The sequence below is a fragment of the Balaenoptera physalus genome, assembly GCF_965194825.1.
Source record: "Balaenoptera physalus genome assembly, chromosome: 5".
NCBI lineage: Eukaryota > Metazoa > Chordata > Mammalia > Artiodactyla > Balaenopteridae > Balaenoptera > Balaenoptera physalus.
The window spans coordinates 52611192-52633536 of record NC_138884.1 but is presented as its reverse complement, the minus strand read 5'-3'; the positions used below and the strand labels follow the sequence as shown (position 1 = coordinate 52633536).

Below are 22345 nucleotides of genomic sequence, written 5' to 3'. Positions count from 1 at the left end.
TAAAATTACACTTTTACAGAGCTATTTAGTACCTGACGCAGAAAAACAATCACATAAGGAAGCATTTATTTGAGGTTTAACATGAAATCATACAAATAAAATTTGTATAAACACAAATCCACGTCGAGTCATAACACAGATAGCAAAAGACAAAGTAAAAACAAAAACTAATTGGCGGCTATATACAGTTGGACACAGTTGTGTCTTGTACACTAGAAAGTCTTTTACAAAATAATCATCTTAGATCAACAGAAGACCAATCTTCACTGTCGTCCTGCAAGATGGGTTACTTTAGCAATCTCTTCCTAAAAACAAAAACAAAATGGCAATTAGATTTGTGAAACTCTGACAAGCTTTCAAAGGTCCACTTTCATGAATTGTTTTAAGTTCTCACTTTATTCTTTTCTTCAATAATTAAAGATCACATGCAAATTCATTGGCAAAACGCAGTTTGGGTAATTAATAAATTCACCCTGGAGTTCCCAAATGATATTAAAGTAAAATTTACTTAGAAAATCTGGGAATGCAGTCTTCCCATATTCACAGGTTGAACTGTGCTAGGTTCAAGGTCTACTAGAAACATCTCTAGTAAGCCACGTAAAATGCTATTACAAACATGAATTTCTAATAGGCTTGTATTGCAAGAAAATAAATTTCTGTGTGCATATGATCTTTAATTTATATCCCAGATTTTACAGTTCTTGTTTTGGTTTGTAGATTTCACTATTAGCTATAAAAAGAAAAAGCAAGCATTAAATCTTAAAGAATGAACACTTAAAATGAGGCTCCACAATTGAAATACAACACTAAACAGAAGACCAAAATGATTAAGCTGTAAAAAGGCATTTATGTACTTTAACTCCTGTAAAAAACCATTTAAGTTAAGTTTAGACACTTAATCTTCAAAAAGATTAAAAAAGAAGCCAAAGTCTGAAGTTTTCCACTTTAATCTTTACGCTGGTACATGAAGTTGGAAGAGACCATACCACAGGACAGCGTTTTCTGGTGTATGCCTTGCGCTCTGCCCGCAACGTGCGACCCCCAGAGATAGACGTGGTCAGGGTGACACACGGCCTGCAATGAAGTTCCCGCTGGCGGGTACAAACAAGGTATAATGTCAGAGTTAGAAGACAACATTCCTGTTTTCCTTAAGTTGTACCCATTTCAGTACTTTACCTGTTAATAGTTCTAAAAAAGTTTAATTATTCCTCTAGACCACCTGGTACACAAAGCAAACAGAAAAACTCTTAAGTTTTTCTGTAATACTAAAGAAAGTGAGATAAAACTTTAAAGTTAAAGATCTATAGACACTTTAGGCAAAACAGGTTCATAAAGCAAGTAAAAAGTTAACAATTTAGTAAAAACAGGCTACATGATATTTTGTTTTCACTTATTTTTCATTTGTCTATTGATCTTTAAATTAAATTAGAATTTCCACTGGTGTCTTGAACTCTTATACACACCTGTTTTCTCCAACGTCCCCTTTCAGTATGGCTGGTAATTATTTTGGTGATTGCCACCCCCTCGAGATGCCTTGCCGTAAGTGCTCTGTTGGCCTATTTTGAAAAAACAAAAAATTATGCTTAGCTTTTAATGAAATGGTTTCACTGTATATTTAAAAACTATTAAATATGCAAAATCCTCCATGGCAATTAAAATAACCAGATATTTAAAAACTCATTATAAACTAGTCACATATCACATTCTAGAATGTTTGTAATGACTGAAATCTCTATATCAGTATAAGTCCCTATGACTATTAAATGTCTCAAAAATTTAACTCCACAAACAGTTCAAGAAATAGAAAACACCCACACACACAGAGTCTCAGAATGGGACTGTACTTTAAACACTGAATTTTAGTACCATTGGTTTATGAAATTAAGTTAAATATTCTTACCACTGTAGTCTGTATATCCCTGTCCATATCCATAGTTCCCATAGTTATACCCAGTATAATCATAGCCGCCATAGCCACTATAGTTTTGATCACCACCATAGGCACTATTGTAATTTCCATATCCTTGATCATAATAGTTATTAAATCCTTGGTTCCAGTTTTGGCCCTGACCTGAAACAATGCACAATGATTGTTAGGAAACAACTTCTGACCCCCAATCCTAACATAAAATGATGCGTTCCTGTCCCTCACTCTGCAAATCTTAAAAAGGCAGAATGGATACCTATATTGCTATCTGACCAAAAAAGTATTATTACAGTTGGCATAAAAAAGGGGGCAGAAAGTCCAATTGTGCCAGTATCAGGCTTCCTAAATTCAATGAAAAATCAGGACAAAGGAGAAAACAGAGTGTTTATCTTTAAAACAAGGACTTCTGCCCTAGAAAACCTATCACGCCAAAGTGTTCCATGTAATCTTAATTACGTTTAATGGTGTTTTTTCCCATCAGCAATGACACTGTCAGAGTGGCCATTTTTTGAAGAGGTGAAACCAATAAAAACAAAAGCCCACCCACACTAAGCTGAGCAGTTTCCGTATTGTAACAGTTTAAATTTGGCTTTACTTTCCTATGGGCTTATTCTTATTTAGCAGTTTATAGCTTACAGCATTGAGTCATTTTTCCAGGAATTAAGTCTCACCTCGGCCACGACCCCTAGTACCACCTCGTCCACCAGCTACAGCACCTCTTCCTCCTTTTTGTTGTTGCTGTTGCTGCCTATATACCTCTTTGGGTTGTGCAACTTTGATTTCACACTAAAAACAAAATTTAAAAAGCAAACAGAATTGTTACCAATATTCTAATGTCAAGCCATTTCTTCTCTTCTCAAAACAGGTTGAGAAATTTCACTTTAAGAGAGAAAAAAGCATACTGTTCATTTACTATATAATCAAAATGGCTTTACCTTCCCAGAACCAATTTGATGATATCTGCTTTCTAACAATTTCTTTACTGGCTCTTCGTCTGTATATGTAATAAAACAAAATCCTCTTCTTTCATTTGTTTTTGTATCCATGGGAAGTTCAATATTTTCAATCTGAAATCAAGATACACACTCAAGGTCACCCACTAATGGTAACAAGCTACCAAGATGTTTTAGAATACCACAAGTCCTTTTCAAGCTTCAACATGTCATTCTAACGAAATAACTTCTGTATAAACTACTGCTTTATTATCCACATCAAACTAAAGTGATTTGTTTCATCTATGGAGCATTGAGAAGGGAGAGTAAAACCTTATTTAATACCATTTCTTACCCCACAGATGCCACTAGTTAATAAATCCAAACCCTAACCACAGCAAAGCATCCATCTTTTTGCTGAATTAGTTTCCATTAAACACTAGTTTCCATTAAATTAGACACTAGTTTCCATTATAACACAGAAAGCACTGATTAAGGTACAGTGACTGGAAGGGACTTGCAATAATTTAATCCCACCCTCATCCAACATTGAGTTTGCTCTGTAAGAACTGGGCCAGGGATAAACATTATATAAACATATCAAATGAAAATACACGTAAACGTAAAAGCAGAGCGCACCTCTCCAAAGGCTCCAAAATATTCTTTAATTTGTTCTTCTGAAGTATCTGGGCTCAATCCACCCACAAAAACCTTTTTAGGGGGTTCCTTCCCTTTTAAAGCTTTGGCTCTTTTAGGGTCTATCAATTTGCCATCCAGCTTGTGTTCTTTCATTTCCAAAACCTAGAAGACAGATTTATTTAATCTGACAACATACAAGGAACCCTCTGAACAATTTGCAAGAAACACACAAAAGCACCACAATGCGAAACATGTTCCTACCTTATCAACACTAGCAGCATCTTTGAAAAGCACAAATCCAAATCCTCTTGATCTTCCAGTGACTGGATCTGTTTTAATTGTGCAGTCTACAACTTCCCCAAATCGAGACAAATATTCAGTCAGATCTTTCTTGCTTGTATCCCAGCTCAAGCCTCCAATAAACATTTTACTAGAAATAAAAGTTGTTTTTTTAAGGTTAGCAACAACTACAACGATTACTTAAAATTCTTAAATTACGTTTACGAAATAAAACTACAAAACAAGCACAGGGAAATACATCCTGATGTACAAATAATTTAACCCGTTTACAGACACACACGAACAAAAGACCACAAAAATCCCCAAGTTCCTCACTTATTCAAAACGGTGGACACCTTGCTCTCCTCACTGCACAATGCTCAGTTTAAACGAGGCTAACAATACATGGTAAAGACTGTTCCCGACTAGAAAATCCAACTTTCTAAACTGATCCCACACAACTTAGGCTCACCGTCTTCCTCAGCTATCAAGCCAGCGTTCCACCTAAAGAACTCATCATCACACGTACTGGGGATCTGGGTACCAGTCGCCTACAGGTTCCCAAACCAGGAGTTCCCTAAATCCTCCCCCTGAAAACTGCGCGGAACCGTCACACAGACACAATGAAGAGGCGGCTGCAGCTGCAGCATGGGGCACAGCGAGGCCGGCCCCTCCCCCTCGGGCCCCACGCGCGCCTGCGCACTCGGGACACAGACGCCGCCGCCCTCCGCCTCCAACCCCTCTGCCCTTCCCCCACCTTCCGCGGGCCTCTCGAGTCACCGCCCCCCCCCCGCCCATCTCCTACTTTCCTCTTCCCTCCAACCTACTGGGGCCCAGCGGGCACGCGGGTAATCGACTTGGGGAAAGAACACAGGCAGCGCGCAGCCCCCGAGGGACGAAGGGGCGCATGCGGCGCGCTGGGGGAGGGGGGGGAAGAAGAGAAGTGTGCGGTACCCGTCATCCTGCTGATTCTTGCTCGCGTTGATCTTGGATCCCTCTGCGAATTCCTCTATGTTGCTGTACTCGTTCATGTCTTCCATAGCGGCTGAGTTGTCGGCCGGGAGGCGCTGGCGCGCAATCCGTGTCGCGGAAGCAGCGGCGGCAGAACGTTGTATGGAGCTGGATTTAAAATGGCGGCGGAAGAGATCCGGGCGCCGCCTGCGCCCTCCCTTTATAGCCGCCCCGCCCGCCAATCGGGAGGGCTGCTGGGCGGTGACGTGGCGCTGGGCCCGACGCGTCCCCTGCCGGGCGGAGCTGGGAGCGAGCGAAGGGAGGAGCGGGGCGAGCTGCCGCGGCGCCCTCGGCCGCCAATGGGAGAGGCTGCGGGAGGCTAAAGTAGCGGGAGCGGAGGGGAACAATGGCGGCGGCACATGGGAAAGCCGGGGCGGGACCTCCATCGCGGCCCTTCCGCTGAGGAGCGAGGTCGCGGGTGAGGGGACGCGGGCTTGGGAAAAGAGCGTCAGAAGAGAAAAACGAAGGGGCGAAAAGTCCTAGGCCAAAAATCCCGAGCAGCGTCACAGCCCCTCTTGCCTTGAGAGCCTTTGTCTCTGGCGTCCGGTCCAGCCCACTCCCAGCAAAGAGCCGTCAACCCCGCCTTTTTCCGCCCTCGGTCCCCCAGTGCGGAGCTGCTGCTATCGATTGGCACCGGGGCCGCGCTGCTCCGGAAAAAGGCGGACTGCGCCCAGCGCGGGTGGCTGAGGCGGCGAGCGCGCCCTGCCGTCCGGCGCGCGCACGCGTGTTTTGTCCTCGAGCTGGCTGGACGCAGCCGAACAGGAAGCGGGCGCGCGGCGGCTCCTCCGGAAAACTGCGCGGCGGGGGCGCCTCTTCCGCTGCCGCTACAGGCGCGCGGGCCGAGGGGGCGCAGCGGGCCTCTCTAACCGATCGGCCGGAAACGGGGCCAACGCAGTCAGGCTGACCGGGATCCAAACGGCCTCTTTCGCTGGCTGACGGGAGGAGGGGCGCGCACCCGGTCGGATTACTGTAAAAATGCAAAAGCGGAGGCGGTGGGCGGGGAGGGGGCTAGGTGCCGTAAAGGGCAAGGGGCACTCACATCCCCGGCGCGCCACTCGCGGGGCTCCCGTCTGCACGTGCCCCGGGCCTCTCCCGCTCGCTCAACCAGTCTGCGGAGAGCGCGCGCCCGCGCACCGGACTCCCGCGTTCACTTCTTTGTTCCCGCCCACGCGAGGCCCATTTTGACGGATCGGGTTAGAGGCCCTCTAGCGGCCAATCGACGTCGGCGCCATTACCTCTCCCCGCCCCATCGGAACCTCGCGAGGACCGCCCCCTTTCCCTGCCCACGTGGTCTAGGCCTGGAGGCCCGGGCAGCTTGCGAGTTCAAGGTCCCTGTGCTACGGGTTTCTCTATTTTCAGGGGCGCCGACGTGTCGTCTCCGCCTTGCGCGTCAGGCTGCGCGCGGTTGTGCGCTCCGGGACTCTTTTCGGGGCTGTCGGAAGCCCAGCAGGTTGCTGGGCGCAGCCGGCACCGCCCTCCGCCCTCCCTACCAGTAGGCCAATTCTCGTAGTAGCAGCCGGTGGGGAAATGGTTGTGCTTTCGGTGCCCGCCGAAGTCACTGTGATCCTGTTAGATATCGAAGGTACCACAACCCCGATTGCTTTCGTGAAGGTGAGGGGCGGAAGGGAGCGGGGAAGTTACTTGTGCTTTAAAACAAAAATTTTAAACTATTGCAGACCTTGCACTAGAGACACGAGGCGTGGGAGAAACGGTGGGGCTTTGCAGCGGCTCAGGGATGGGAGGAGGTAGTCTGCGGCGGATTGCGGGGATGCTTTTCCTCACCATCTTCACCTTCCCGCGTCCCTGCTCTCGGTTATTTGCAGGTGGGAAGGGATGGAGGTGGTGGTGAAGAAGGGCCGAGGAGGGCAGGTCTGCCGCGGCAAGGTGAAGCGTTGTGGGCGCCGCCCACCGGGCAGGTGTGCGCCCCGTCGCCCAGCTGGTGAGCTTCCGCCTTGTGCCGGGTTGGACGTGGCGAGGCGGCGGCCGCGATCTAGTGGTCCTTGAGGCGTCTAGTCGTAAAATGGGAAGGCTGAAGGGTGAAGATGACTTTTCAGGTACCCCTGGTGATAGGCGGTAATGGTTGCTCTTGGCCCTTTCCCACTCCTGCTGTTAGTGGCCGAAATGCACAGTGTATGTTACTGGACTAGGCTAGCAAACGTCTAGATTCCGTTCATTTTCTTCAAAAAACCATGGAAGCTTAAAGTTCTTACGCAAAGCCTTCCTCCTAGGATGTCAGTGCTAACCAACACTTGTCTACATCTAGTTCACAAACTTAAAACTTTGCATTTGAGCGGGTTCCTTTTTTTATATATATTGTACTTGCCAGGATAAGTAAATATCAAATATTAATATAATTTTTTAAAGAATTCCTCGGACCTCGTCTTCTCTTTATTTGACTTCTAGAGGTTTAAGATAAAAGTATTCTCTAGAAGTGCTTGCGTGCAGTAATAACCGAGAAAGGAGGGAAAGTACAAAGTAGGAAAAATAATAACTGCTTTCTTGTAGTTTTCAAAGAAAAAAAGAATTCCTCATCTTTGTGGTTTATAGTTTACAAGTCACTATCTCTATTCTGGCTTTCTCTTGCTTGCCACTGTTATAAGGAGACCAGGGATAATGACAGGACAGGTAGTTGTTATATGGCATATGTAGCGTTCTTGGAAAGTTGATTTAGGGAGTAAGATACCTCATGCAAATCAATTTTGTAACAAAACATTATGTGTCTCTTTCACCTTTTTTACCCACTGTGTCTTCTGTAAGATGACATGAGCCACTTCTTGGAATCTTTGTTTATGAAAGACTTATCCTGAGATCTTTCTGAGAATAAAAATGCCTTGATGATCTAAATAGAGTTTTTTGTTTTTGTTTTGTTTCTTTGGTTTTGTTTTTCCTTTTGGCCGCGCTGCGTGGCTTGCGGAATCTTAGTTCCCCGACCAGGGATTGAACCCAGGCCCCTGCAGTGGAAGCGTGGAGCCCTAACCACTGGACCGCCAGGGAATTCCCAAATAGATTTTTTTTTTGGCTTTGACACCAGACTGCCAAAAAATGATTCGGGGTCTTGTTTAAACGGTAGTTTCTTGTGCCTTGTTCTATAATCTGTTATTATTTTTATTAATATTAATCTATTACAATATAATCGTCTGTTTGTTATACACTATCAAAACCAGTGTTCCTGAAAGTATGTTCAGAAGAACATTAGGTTTGTGTGGCTGTTTATAGTAATTATGCAGAAAAGGTTTCCATTATTAAATCCAGTTTGGGGAAATGTTCTATATGTATTCAACCAGGTTTCTTTATTGCACGCCTTCTCAGAGCCTTTATATCATGGACACACTTGCACACACACACGCATTGTGAGCCTTCAAGAGACTAGCATGTCACAAATTTACTTGAACCAGAAAAACTTTTAGCAGAGTATCTCTATCTTTTTGAACACCTTTTAAAGAGATGCTAAGTTATATCCTTCTTGGACCTCTGAGCATGGAGCTGGGAGTTGGGAGATGTTTGTTCTACTAGGGCTTTATTAGTCACATTAGGTGTGTGAACTTGTAGCCCTCCTTCCTGTGGAATGGTGTAAGGAAACATTGAGTAATGTATACCTGCAACTTGTATACTTGACTCATCCTCAAAAACTTGGTGAGGTGTGTGCACTGTTTGCATTTTACTGATAGGAAACTAAGGCTCTGAAAAATTGAACAGTATGCCTGGGATTTGAAACCAAATTGTCTGACTCAACAACTCTTACTCTTTCCATTATTGCACTCGATCTCTGAAATGGGAACCACAGTGCTCGTTCCATTTTCTTTGCCTGGCCTTGGGGTTTTAAATGACACAGCTGGTATGAGAGCACTTTAATCAGTAAGAAGTACCATAAAAGTATATGGCAGCAAATTTCAATATACACCACCTCTAGGTGGTAGGTATAAGAGTGAGCCCTTGGAACAGAATAACTATAGTTGAGTCTCACTTTATCGGGGGGGTTGCTTCTACAGTCAGCGTACACTGTGAAAGTTGAGTATTTTCACAAATTGCCCTTGAACTACCCTTAGGAAGTCAGTTCTCTTTGGAGATTGATTCCGTCTTTCAGTAAGTCATACGCAGCCATTTTTCCTTCAGGGTTGAAACGTATCCCTGCTTCTTCCTTTGAGTATCAGAGGAAGTTGGTTTGGGATTAGGTGATGTAGATGAAAAATATATTGTGTCAAACTTTAGCCTCACAATGAACCATTCATGCTGTAAGAGACCCTGAGGAACTGAGGCTGTCCAAGGGCACAGAACACCTTCATTGAGTAGAATGGCAGACAGATTGCCAGCACTGGTTATGTTTTTTTTTTTCCCTTTCTCTCTCTCTCTCTCTCTCTTTTTTTTTTTTTGCTGAGCACTTAGAGTTGAATGTGTATATGATGCAACTTAACTATATAAGATGACACTGACAGTCCTGGATATCTTATGGGATTCCATAGAATCCTCCCAGTTTGGGTGTTCTGAGGACAGGCTGTTGCTCTATCAGGGCATGCCTTCAGCCTTTGGGCTCCTGGCAACACTAAACAATGTTTTTACTTCCTGCTAGTATGTCTTATTTTCTTTGGTCCAGTTTCTAGAGAGGGAAGGGCTCCTAGCTTGGATCATCTAGTCCATGTCACAACCAGCTAATTAATTTCTCATATGAATCAGCTGATGCCTGGAGGGATGTCTTTGTGAGGATCATCACAATGTGTTGGGGACAGAGCAGCAATAGATGGTTCCCAGTGCATGTGAGTCCTCGAAGCCACCAGCGCACTGCAGGACGTGTGCCTCTGGAGTTTCTTGTCTTTTCAAGCGCTAACTTTGATTCTCTACAGTGGTGATCTCCCAACATTTTTTGGTCATGTACATCATCAGCAGAATTGGAGCAGGCACTACCAATAGAATTTATTGTGTACACATATTACTGTACTATTACTAAGTTGGAAAGTAAATTGGAATTTAAAGATGAGATTTAAATGATAAGTGTAAATGAATGTTATCGCATTCACTTCCCTTCTCCCCTTGAATCATCTTGCGTGCACCTCACAGAGCCACTGCTTCATCTTTGTCCGTGTGATGTGATCTTCATTTTCTGACTTTGTGTAGTGTATTATAACAGTGTTTTTAGTCTGTAAGCTATGAAATAACACCATTACCAGTCCTTATGGTTATCCTGTCAAGAACCTTCAACTGTTGTTCTTGAGTTGGAGAAAATGGTGTCTTGTTTCTGAAAATGCTCTATAATTTGGTGCCTTTCCTGCCATTACATGTCAAGTTAGTACATGTAACAACAGTTGCGGCAGTTATGTTCTGTGAAGTTACCGTGAACGCCATCTCAGCAAACACTGAATCATTGCCCCTAGGGAAAATGCAGGGTTTGGTTCCTGTGAGCCTCTGGTCACAGCATATTTGTCAACTGATCAGTACATAACCTTGTTTTCTGTGTGTTTCTGTTTGCCTTATTTAATATATATCGTTGATCCATTAACATTGAACTCACTGCCAGTAGCGCTATAGCTTATGCTTTAGCGAAGCTTATGTAACACATGTGTTTTCTCTGTAAGGCAGCTTTCTTGCCTTTAGGAACACCAGACAGCACTTTGCTTGGGGACCATTTTAAACTGCACACTCACCAACAAAAAGCACACAATGTGAAAAATGTGGCGCTAAGTAGACCTTGAAAAGGATACTTGTTTAAAATATGAGAGGTTAAATAAGAAGGCAAAGCATCACATACTGGGAACGTGTGCATCTGGTTTTTCACAGTCTTAGCTGTTCTGCTCGTGTATGTACCTGTCCTCAAAAAATTGGGAAAGTGCAGTGAGTAATGATTTTGGGGTTACAAATAAATTTTAGTGAGTAGGAGAATTTGCAAATACAGAATTTTTAAATAATGAGGATTGGCTTCGTAGAGTAGTGTTTATAAGGATGGGCTTGGAGACTGTGCAAGTCTTGATTAGCATTCTGGCTCTTCCCTAAATGATTTATGGAAAGTTAGTTAATGTCTCTGAGTCTAGGTTACATATTCCCTCAGCTGTACTTTGGGGATATCAACCTCATAAGGCTACTGTGAACATTTAATGAATGTTTAGCCCTTGAAAAAACTTTATAAAAATAAATATATTTCCATCAATATTTCATCCACCATCTCAACAAATCTTGTCAGGGAGTAGTGGGCAGGGGTGAGGGCATGTTTTTCACTTATGCCTTAGGAAAACTTTTTGTGCTTGGAAATAAAACCTTTGTAATAATTAAGAACCTCTCATTACCTGAAAGTATGAATCTGATTAGAATATTTGTCCCTAAAATATAGTAAGTGGGTCATGGTGATTACCCTTGCCAATGGCTCTTTATATCTGTGCTTCTCAGACTTGAATGTGTTTACAAATCATCTAGAGATCTGTCTAAAATGTAGTTTCTGATTCAGAAGATCTGGAATGGAACTTTATTTTTTCATTTTTAATGACATTTATTGTTTTCTTTCTAATTTTACAAGCAATATATGTTCATTGCAGACAATTAGAAATACGTAAACGCATAAAGTAAAAACTAACAATCACCCATAATCTCCACCCCCTAGAGATAACCATTGTTTGCATTTTGATGCATTTCCTCCCAGTGTCTACATATTTTTTTTAATGAAAGTATAATTGACCTACAATATTATGTTAGTTCCAGGTGCACAACATAGTGATTAGATATTTCTATACATTACAAAATGATCACCATGGTATGTCTAGTTACCGTCTGTCACCATACAAAGATATTACAATATAATTGACTATATTCCTCATGCTATACATTTCATCCTCATTTATTTTGGAACTGGAAGTTTGTACCTCTTAATCTCCCTCACCTATTTCACTAATCCCCCAACCCCCTCCCCTCTGGCAACCGCCTATTTCTTCTCTGTATCTATGACTCTGTTCTGTTTTGTTATGTTTGTTCATTTGTTTTTTTAGATATGTGAAATCAGATGGTATTCGTCTTTCTCTGCCTGACTTACTTCATTTAGCATAATACCCTCTAGGTCCATCCATTTCACAAATGGCAAGATTTCATTCTTTGTTATGGCTGAATAATGTGGAATGGAACTTGATGCTGAATTTCGAACAGGTTCCCAGGTGATACTGTGGTCCATGGACTGAACTCTAGTTAGGCTTTTTTTTTTTTTTTTTTTAATAAATCTATTTTATTTATTTATGTTTTGGCTGTATTGGGTCTTCGTTGCTGCACACGGGCTTTCTCTAGTTGTGGCGAGCGGGGGCTACTCTTTGTTGCGGTGCACGGGCTTCTCATTGTGGTGGCTTCTCTTGTTGCAGAGCACGGGCTCTAGGCGCATGGGCTTCAGTAGTTGTGGCACATGGACTCAGTAGTTGTGGCTCTCGGGCTCTGGAGTGCAGGCTCAGTAGTTGTGGCGCACGGGCTTAGTTGCTCCGCGGCATGTGGGATCTTCCCAGACCAGGGATCGAACCCGTGTCCCCTGCATTGGCAGGGGGATTCTTAACCACTGTGCCACCAGGGAAGTCGCTGTAGTGAGGCTTTATACAAATTCGTAAGTTCTACCTGTGCCGAGGTCTGTTAGCGCTCCTCTTTTCCAATGGCTCAGAGGAGGTGATAGAGCAGACCAAGGGTGTAGGTGAATTAGGGGAGGTCTGTCATCATTAACAGAACCAAAACCTCAAAAGTCAAGTAAATTGACAAAGGAGAGCAAGATGATGAAATAAGCTGGTAGACAACAAAGCATTAAGCAAGTGGCCACTTCCCCAGCTTTTGCAAATTGTCTTCCAGAAACTGAACTGTAAAAACAACTTTCTTAATAATAGAAATAGAAAGGAGTTATGTGTACTTATAGGGAAGCAGGACAATAGGCCTAAAAATTCCTGACAGATCTCCAAAATTCCTCTGCGGCTCCCTCTTCTCCCTCACTACCACCATCTTATGTCGTTTTCTAGATAATTTGTTAGTAGAAACATTTCACTGAATGTCTGTACAACGGGGACCTGAAGAATAAGGCTTTAAGTGTCCTGGCAGATGGGCAGGTGAGTAGTGCCTTGCTTTAACCTGCTGTATTAGTTCCTGTGGCTGCTGTAACTAATTGCCATAAGTTTAGTGGTTTAAAACAGTACAGATTTATCATCTTACAGTTCTGGAGGGTCACAACTCTGAAACAGGTCTCAGTGAGTTAAAAGGAAGGTGTTGGCATGGTGTGTCCCTTCTGGAGACTAAGGGGAAACTCTTTCTTGCTTTTCCAGCTTCTAGAGGCTACCCACATTCCCTGGCTCTTGGCCCCTTCCTCTGTCTTTAAAGCCAGCAGTGTAGCATCTTCAGATTGATCCTTCACTCTCTGACTTTGACACTCCTACTTCCCTCTGTCACTTGCAAGGACTTTGATTATATCAGGCCCAACCAGGTAATCCAGGGTAATCTCCCCATCTTGAGATCCTTAATTTAAATCATGTCTGCAAAGACCCTTTTGCCAAGTAAAGTAACATAGTCATAGGTTTTGGGGATTAGGAACATGTACATTTGAGGGTAGGCGGCAGTTTCCTCTCTACCACACTTGGCTAGCACCAACATTTCTGACTAATAGATCCCTTTACAGGTTCTTGGCTACATCAGAGTTCGGCTTTATAGTAGCTCCAATTTTGTTTTGAAATTTATTATTTATGGTACTGGATAGGATCTATAAATTATTTTAAAAATTGACAGTTTTTTTTTTTTTTAGGATTGTGGTGGTGTGGAGGTTGGTAAAGACAGTGTTTAAGGGACTGGAGTTTTACCTTAAAGAACAAGATATTTGGCAAGGTTTGAACAAGACTAAGGGAAAAGAAGAGATCTCAAACTGAACGTTCTATGTTAGAAAATATGAATTAAGCAGACAAATCCTTGATCCTATAAATAATATTTATTTGAAGTAGCAGATACTCATTTAATTGAAAATCAAAATGATAAAGATATTCATTCAATTAACAGCAGAATCATGTTTGTATGCTTTTCTGACGTTTGTTTAATGAATTTCTTTGGACTCTCTTGATATTCTATGTTAAAGCACTTTTAGAAATAGCTAATACATCCTTGATGGTTTAACAATACTTGTAATTTACTCTTTTATGTTCTCTTATATTCTAACAATATATTTTGGAAGATAATAATCAGGAAATGTTGAAATTGACATTTTTTTCTCATGAAAATGGTTACGTTAATTTTATGGTCTTTCTAAGAAGAGAGCTTGTGTTGTCTGATAGTATCTCCCAACTTTAGTTAAATATCCATTTGGTAAGTTTTATCATTCTGCTCTCAGTATGAAACGGCTAGACGACTACCCACAAGGAACAGCAACCAGGAGCTTGCTTCCACCTGTGCTGTTTATTATTGGTGCTAGTAACTGTAACTGTGTCATTTTCCCTGGCTTCATTCAGTCTAGGGATTTAGGCTTCTTCATCTTCAAGAATGGGATAGTAGGATCTGTCATGCTTATAAGGTAGTGATGAAGATTGAGATAGAGTGCAAAAACCTTTGAAAAATATAAAGCCCTGTAGAAACACTGATTATAATGCAGGAAATATCAGACTGTTTGGTGGAGACAGAAAGCGCTTATGAAGGGTCAGTGTGGAAAAGGGGGAAGTAACATTTACTGAAACCCACTGTGATTACCTCCGCCTCTGCTCCTTATGGCCCTGGCCAGAAATAAGTTAAGAACGAGATGCAGAACTTGGCTAACCTCAGAGAACTTGAGGAGGCACTGGAATGGCAGGACTGCCTTGATAAGTAGCTGTTGATGGGTTGATTAACATTCTCCAAACCTTCCCAGTTGCTCAGGATTCCTAAAGGGAGATATACCCATGGTGGTATGTGAGAGGAATTTTGTTGATTCAACTTGAGACAAGGGGAGGAGCCTTTGGAGAATCACTGTATTGGGTCTGAGTATATCATGAGGTGGATTAGAAAACACCTCCGGCCTTAATTTCTGGTCTCTTATTTGTCTACCGCCTTCCATATCATGGCACTTGCATAATCTTTCCAGCCTAATCAATCTTCCCTTCCTTTCACTCACATTTATTTGAATACCAATCATGTGCCAGGCTCTGCTAGGCAACCAAAATCCTTAAAGCTGCTGCTGCCACCCGTAAGGAACCTTGTAAGGAAGACAGGTACATGAACAGGTTGTCTTTGCACCATCAGAATCCTTTGTGGTTTCCTGTTGGCTCAGAGATAGTTTCAACTCCTCAACTTCAGTGAATTGGGTTTTCCAACTTTCTATTCCTCTGTTTCTTTACACTTTTTTTTTATAGCTGAACATGCCCATTTGGGTCATGCCACACTTTCATGCCACCACCATTCCTCCAGCTTGGGATGTCATACTTCTTCCTCTCCAAGTGCAGGTTGGTTCCATGTACTTATTAATTTAAAACATATTTATCGCGTTAGGTTATGGGAATACACAGGTAAGACCTGCTTCTGCTTTCAAAGGACTTCTGTTTAAGCAGGAATTTCAAAATCCTCTCTCTCCCTCCTTTGCAGGGCCATGTATTTGCCACTGTAGCAGATACTGCCTTGTGGTGGTGTCTGTGTGTGCTGTCTTCCAGCAATGCGGAGAGCTCCTTCAGGGCAGAAAGCAGAGCCTGGCATAGTACTTGCACATAAGGCATTCAGCAAATGCTTGTTGATGGTGATATGATGCATTCCAGAATGGGCCTGGGAGGGGTTGGTATTGCTTCTCCCACTTCTGCTATCCTTGCTATTTCAGATTTCCTCAAGGTGATACTTTATCTTATTTGCACAGTATGCAATTTAACTGATGTATATCTAGAGTCTCATTAGAATAGTCATTGACCCAAGATTTCTAAAACCTCTGAGTTTTAGAGAAAGAAATCAGTTAACAGTGGAAATTAAAAACCATAAAAAAATTTTGATTAACAATTAAATTTAAGTATTGAAAGAGCTAAATACACTATTCTGTGGAAACTTGTATCTGTTAACGTGAGGATAGAGGAAAGTGTTTTTTCCCCAAAATTTTTCCTCAAAAATTAATTCACACTTGTGATGAATTGCAAACATTACAGAAGAGTATAGTGTAGAGAATGAATGCCCTTTCTGCTCCTACCACCCAGCAATAGTCATTAAGAGTTTGGTGAACATTCCTCCTGATTTTTTTCCCTATGCATACGGTAAAGTCACTTAGATCCTTGAAAGAAATGTAGTCACATTGACCCCCCAAAAAGGTACCAATTCTAATAAATAACCCCTGTTTTGAAAATACATAGATAGGCCTTTATCTCGCTCAGATAAACTTTTAAAGGATATCCTGTGTTTAGCTCTGAAAAGTCGTACCTTGTCTGATGGTTCTTAAAATTTTCCATCCTTACAGCTCACCCCATGTCACCCCTTTACTAAAAAAAAAAGTATTCTTTTTACAGTAAAAGCTTATTTTTGTATAAAACTTTAGATTTGCACACTTATTAACTCACTTAATTTTCAAAATTGGTTTTGGTGGAGGTAGCGGTCATAAGAGGGGTGGAAGCCAACCTACCCTGATCCTCTTGCATCCGGTTCTCCATCACCTTTCTGCATTGTGTGGAAAGTTGGTACCTCTGTCCTCAGAGGCCCTACTGGAAACTCATTGGACCCTTCCCAGGGGACTCCATTTCAGAACCATGGATTTCTTTTCAAACACAGAATTCTTTAATACAGAAAAGGGTCCTTTGTCTTCTGGGTATGTACGTGAGTGGTTCATTTCTTAACTTGACTTTCTTTTCAATGATTCATTATGTGACCTTCTAACAAGTTCCTTTTCTTAAGTCTAAAAAGTGTGGAGCTGATACCCTTTACTGAGTAGAGAGAGACTCGCACATGTGGTGTGGAAACTAGTGGTAATCCTGGCAGTGGGACCTGGGTGGGACTTCAGAGAGGAGCTCGTGGTTAGATCGGCGTTTGGCAGCTAACCTGGTGTGCTCCGAGAGGCTGGCTGACTCCTGCCCTGGGCCTTGTGTGGGTCCAGTAAGCTAATTCGATCCCTTCTCCTGGGATGATCGGGTTCTGGGGATCTGACTCTTCAAACTAAAAAAAAAAAGACCTGTTTGATAAACTATTACCATAGTTTCTTAATTTATACTTAACCTTTATGTGCCTTTGTGAAATGGAGGAAATAAGGGCACTTGTTTCATAGAGCTATTATGAGGATTGAAATGACATAATTCAGGCCATTCATTAATCAATTCATTGAGTAAATTTGGAGTGCCTTGGGAACAGTGGCAGGTGGTGAGAAGTGATAAGATTCTGGATGTATTTTGTAGGTAGGGCTGACTCATTTGCTGATGAATTGGTTGGATGTGGCATGTGAGAGAAAAAGGAGTCAAACACGACTCTAAGGCTTTTGGCCTGAGCATCTTGGCAGGATGGAGCTGCCACTTACTGAGATGGGGGAGATGTGGGAGGAGTAGGATTAAGGGCTAGAAGCAAGAGTTTGGTTTCAGACATCCAAGTGGAGATCTGGGGTAGGCAGCTGGAAAAAATCAGTCTGGAGTTCAGGGAAGAGGTCCAGGCTAAAGCTATGGATTTGGGGGTCATCAGCAACAGATGGTATTTAAAATCATGGATTAGATGAGATCACTAAGGACTGACTGTAGAATGAGAAGTGCCTGGAATAGTGAGGGCTTAGTCAGTGTTGGCAGTTATTCCCACTATTACTACGACTACTCATATTATTCCTACTTATTAGACCTGTTACAGAACTGCCAGGTGAACCAGAATCTCTCATGCTTTTTAGTACAGATCTCTTTGAGAAAAGTGGTATTAGAAGTTTCTGTAGCGAATATAATATCCGGATCCAGGGATTTGGGTGATCCTAATGAGTTGTGCTCCCCGAAGTCATTCACCCACAGAGCTGGATAGGCGCAGGCATTAGAATTCAGTAGACCTGGGTTTGAGTCTTGGCTTTACTTTGTACCAGCAGTGAAACCTTTTTTTTTTTTTTTTTTTGACAATAAAATGATTTTATTTTATCAAGCAATATTCTGTTAAAATAAAACAGCATTCAAGGAATTTAATGTAACCCAGTAACATACTTCATATTAGCATTCATCCTCAATATTAAAACATGTGGCATTATTATACAGTCTTCAAATACACATCATAGTCACTTAATCTGTCATGTCTTATTAGAATCTGCTTTCAAAAGCGGTGTTGTTCCTAATAGGAAATATAATATTGATTATACGATGATAAAATAAGCCAGCTGTAGTGGGCTGAATGATAGCCCCCCAAAAGATTTCTATTTCCTAATCCCTGGAACCTATGAATGTTAACTTACTGGAAAAAAGGAGTATTGACAGAGATGGAGAAATCACCCTTGATTTTCTGGTGAGCCCTAAGTTCAATGCCAAGTGTCCTATAAGAGACACAGGGAAGATAGATGCACAGAGAAGGAGGAGGCAGCGTGAGCACAAAGTCAGAGATCGGAGCAATGCATCTACAAGACCAGAAAACGGAAGCCGTGAGGAATGGAACCTCTCCTAGAGTCTTTGAAGGGAATCAGGCCCTGTCAACATTATGATTTCGGATTTTTGGCCCCCAGAACTGCAAGAGAATAAACATCTGTTGTTTTCCGCCTCACAGTTTGAAGTCATTTGTTACAGCAGCCATAAGAAACTAATACAACACTATTTAAGAGGTGCTTTTTTCAAGTTTAATTATTTTTGAACAATATGAATGATAAATAAAAACTTTAAAGAGATCTTTTTTTTTTCATGGGCAAGCCACGTACATTTATTTCATTGGATTTTAGATTTTTGATTTTTCAGATCAGCCTCTTCACTTCTATTAAATAGCATCATGATTTAAAAAAGTACGATAGACTAAGATGCAATCTGGAAGACGAACATATAAAAAGGAAAATAGAGATCACCATATCTTAACCATTTGGTAATTGCTCAACAGTTTAGTGTATTTTGTCCCAGTATATGTATTCTACATATATATTTTCTGAAGTTGACACTATTCAGTATAGAGTGAAACCTTTTTGAACCTCAGCTTCTTCATCTATTCAAAGGGGTCACCTTGCACAGATGATAGGTGGATTCAAGGAAGTAAATCTCAGTTCCTTCCCTGTCTTCTCTGCTCATAGGGACTAGGACTCCATCCTAGAGCCAGTCAGCGTTCCCTCTATGCAACTCATGAGATACTGATATTCTTTCTGTCTCTGTGCTTTTTAAAACCTTATCCCAACTACTAGCCCCTTGTAATGATAACCTTCCTTTGTGAGATGTGATTCATTGCAATTAATTAGATTATAGTTTATCTTTCCTTAATTACAGTTTAATCTTCCTAATGGGATTTAGAAGACACTTGTCTTATGAGCAACACATTTTATTAATTCTTTTTGAATGCAGATGATGAAATCTAATGTTCATTCCTAAAGGCTTCAGCTTTCAAAGGGGAACGGTTATGTCTCTGCTTACCCTCTGAAAATAGGGACAGCAAAGTTATAATTTCTGAGCCCCTGTGGCCCTTTGTAGCAGCCAGAGCACCGAAACTTCTTTTGGTAGTTCCTAGTGTGGTCTTCAGGAAGGATATTTAAGGAGTAATTCTAATACCACAACTGCTGAAGCACTCTGATGGATGGCATGAACCACTCCAAGAAGTAGTGAATTTTCCATTGTTAGAAGTGTTCAAGCAGGTACAGATTTCCAGTTATAAAACAAATAAGTCATGGAGATGTAATATACAACACAGTGACTAGAGTTAATGATACTGTATTGTATATCTGAAGGTTGCGAAGAGAGTCAATCTTAAAAGTTCTCATCACAAGAGAAAAACTTTGTTTTAACTGTGTTGTGATTGATGTCAACTAGACTTATTGTGATCATTTCACAATATATACAAATACTGAACCAATATGTTGTACACCTGAGACAAATATAGTGTTATATGTCAGTTATATCTCAATTTAAAAAAAGACTATATTAATTAAACTTAAAAGCTTCTGCACAGCAAAGGAAACCATAAACAAAATGAAAAAACAACCCACAGAATGGGAGGAAATATTTGCAAATGAAGTTACCAACAAGGGATTAATCTCCAAAATATACAAACAGCTCATGCACCTCTATGTCAAAACAAAAACAAAAAACAACCCAATCAAAAAATGGGCAGAAGATCTAAATAGACATTTCTCCAAAGAAGACATATAGGTGGCCGAAAAAAGCACATGAAAAGATGCTCAACATCACTAATTATCAGAGAAATGCAAATCAGAGCTACAATGAGGTATCACCTCACACTAGTCAGAATGGCCATCCTCAAAAAGTCTACAGGGCATTCCCTGGCAGTCCAGTGGTTAGGACCCTGCGCTTCCACTGCAGGGGGGATGGGTTCGATCCCTGGTCGGGGAACTAAGATCCAACGTGCTGTGTGACACAGCCAAAAAAAAGAAAAAAAAAGAAGTCTACAAACAATAAATGTTAGAGAGGGTGTGGAGAAAAGGGAACCCTCCTACACTGTTGGTGGGAATGTAAATTGGTACAACCATTATGGAGAACAGTGTGGAGGTTCCTTAAAAAACTAAAAATAGGGCTTCCCTGGTGGTGCAGTGGCTGAGAATCTGCCTGCCAATGCAGGATACACGGGTTCGAGCCCTGGTCTGGGAAGATCCCACATGCCACGGAGCAACTAGGCCCGTGAGCCACAACTACTGAGCCTGTGCGTCTGGAGCCTGTGCTCCGCAACAAGAGACACTGCAATAGTGAGAGGCCCGCGCACCGCGATGAAGAGTGGCCCCTGCTTGCCGCAACTGGAGAAAGCCCTCTCACAGAAACGAAGACCCAACACAGCCAAAAATAAAAAAAAAAAAAAAAAAAAAAAAACTAAAAATAGAACTACCATATGATCCAGTAATCCCACTCCTGGGCGTATATCCGGAGGAAACTCTATTTTGAAAAGATACATGCACCCCAATGTTCATAGCAGCACTATTTACAATAGCCAAGACATGGAAGCAGCCTAAATGTCCATCAACAGGTGAATGGATAAAGAAGATGTGGTACTATGGAGAACAGTATGGAGTTTCCTTAAAAAACTAAAAATAGAACTACCATACGACCCAGCAATCCCACTACTGGGCATATACCCTGAGAAAACCATAATTCAGAAAGAGTCATGTACCAAAATGTTATTGCAGCACTATTTACAATAGCCAGGACATGGAAGCAACCTAAGTGTCCATTGACAGATGAATGGATAAAGAAGATGTGGCACATATATACAATGGAATATTACTCAGCCATAAAAAGCTATGAAATTGAGTTATTTGTAGTGAGGTGGATGGAGTTAGAGTCTGTCATACAGAGTGAAGTAAGTCAGAAAGAGAAAAACAAATACAGTATGCTAACACATATATGGAATCTAAGGGAAAAAAAAAAAGAGGTCATGAAGAACCTAGTGGCAAGATGGGAATAAAGACACAGACCTACTAGAGAATGGACTTGAGGATATGGGGAGGGGGAAGGGTAAGCTGTGACAAAGTGAGAGAGTGGCATGGACATATATACACTACCAAACGTAAAGTAGATAGCTAGTGGGAAGCAGCCACATAGCACAGGGAGATCAGCTCTGTGCTTTGTGACCACCTAGAGGGGTGGGATAGGGAGGGTGGGAGGGAGGGAGATGCAAGAGGGAAGAGATATGGGAACATATGTATATGTATAACTGATTCATTTTGTTATAAAGCAGAAACTAACACACCATTGTAAAGCAATTATACTCCAATAAAGATGTTTTTAAAAAAAAATGTGGTATATATATGCAATAGAATATTACCCAGCCATAAAATAGAGTGAAATAATGCCATTTGCAGCAACATGGATGGACCTGGAGATGATTATACTAAGTGAAATAAGTCAGACAGAGAAAGACATCATATAATTATCACTTATATGTGGAATCTAAAAAATGAACTTATTTACAAAACAGAAATAGAGTCACAGATGTAGAAAACAAACTTATGGTTACCAGCAGGGGAAGGTGGGGAAGGGATAAATTGCGAGATTGAGATTGACATATACACACTACTGTACATAAAGTAGATAACTAATAAGGACCTATTGTATAGCACAGGGGACTCTACTTAATACTCTGTAATGGCCTATATGGGGAAAGAATCTAAAAAAAAGTGGTTATATGTATATGTATAACTGATTCGCTTTGCTGTACAGGAGAAACTAACACAACACTGTAAATCAACTATACTACAATAAAAATTTTTTTTAAATCTTAAAAATAAAGACTATACACTTTCATTGTAGAAATAGATATGTCAAAAAAAAAGGGGGTTTTTTTCCCCTAGGTATCTCATGACCCAGAGAAAACCTTTGTAAACCTTTATGTCCATATTCTCTTAGATTTTGTTTTATCCGTTAGACATTTCCGAAAATATGATTATGCTCTATTTTTTATTTCTTATTTAGAGAATGTGATTTGTTCTTTTTTTTTTAATCAATCAATTAATTAATTTTGGCTGCGCTGGGTCTTCATTGCGGCGTGTGGGCTTAGTTGCAGT

The 22345-nt window shown here is 41.5% G+C and overlaps 2 protein-coding genes across 12 annotated transcripts in view; one reads left to right on the top strand and one right to left on the bottom strand.

The window, feature by feature from the left end:
* Positions 1-49: 49 nt before the first annotated feature.
* On the bottom strand, positions 50-5354 carry HNRNPDL (heterogeneous nuclear ribonucleoprotein D like). Of its 10 annotated transcripts, XR_014264052.1 has the most exons (9): positions 4732-5351; positions 3760-3928; positions 3499-3660; positions 2863-2994; positions 2599-2713; positions 1901-2071; positions 1464-1556; positions 987-1091; positions 50-305 (listed from the first exon to the last, which is right to left on the bottom strand). XR_014264052.1 is itself a non-coding variant. In XM_082463199.1 (8 exons), exons 1-7 carry the CDS (start codon positions 5172-5174, stop codon positions 1486-1488), a joined length of 1263 nt encoding a protein of 420 aa, XP_082319325.1. In that variant the 5' UTR covers positions 5175-5351; the 3' UTR covers positions 50-305; positions 1464-1485. The 10 variants fall into 10 exon arrangements, 9 of the variants coding, with proteins under 9 accessions (XP_082319325.1, XP_082319322.1, XP_082319320.1 ...); XM_082463199.1 differs by lacking the exon at positions 987-1091; XM_082463196.1 differs by lacking the exon at positions 2599-2713.
* Positions 5355-6061: 707 nt separating this feature from the next.
* The window catches only part of ENOPH1 (enolase-phosphatase 1), a 35785-nt gene continuing 19501 nt past the window's right edge, over positions 6062-22345 (top strand). Inside the window, exon 1 of one of the 2 annotated variants that reach the window (XM_082463203.1) lies at positions 6062-6399. In XM_082463203.1, coding sequence (XP_082319329.1) covers positions 6316-6399 — 84 coding nt within the window. In that variant the 5' untranslated portion in view covers positions 6062-6315. Of the gene's footprint in view, positions 6400-6639; positions 6843-22345 lie in introns of those variants that run through there. The other variant, XM_082463204.1, reaches the window with a different exon arrangement.

Excerpts from the sequence above, each read along its gene's own strand:
- HNRNPDL (XM_082463194.1), bottom strand. The coding sequence starts at position 5,174 with ATGGAGGTCCCGCCCCGGCTTTCCCATGTGCCGCCGCCATTGTTCCCC. Across the intron at positions 2,995-3,498 it reads ATTTTGGAGCCTTTGGAGAG|ATTGAAAATATTGAACTTCC; the intron begins GTGCGCTCTGCT and ends TCTTGATTTCAG. Across the intron at positions 1,557-1,900 it reads GGGATATACAGACTACAGTG|GCCAACAGAGCACTTACGGC; the intron begins GTAAGAATATTT and ends TTTTCAAAATAG.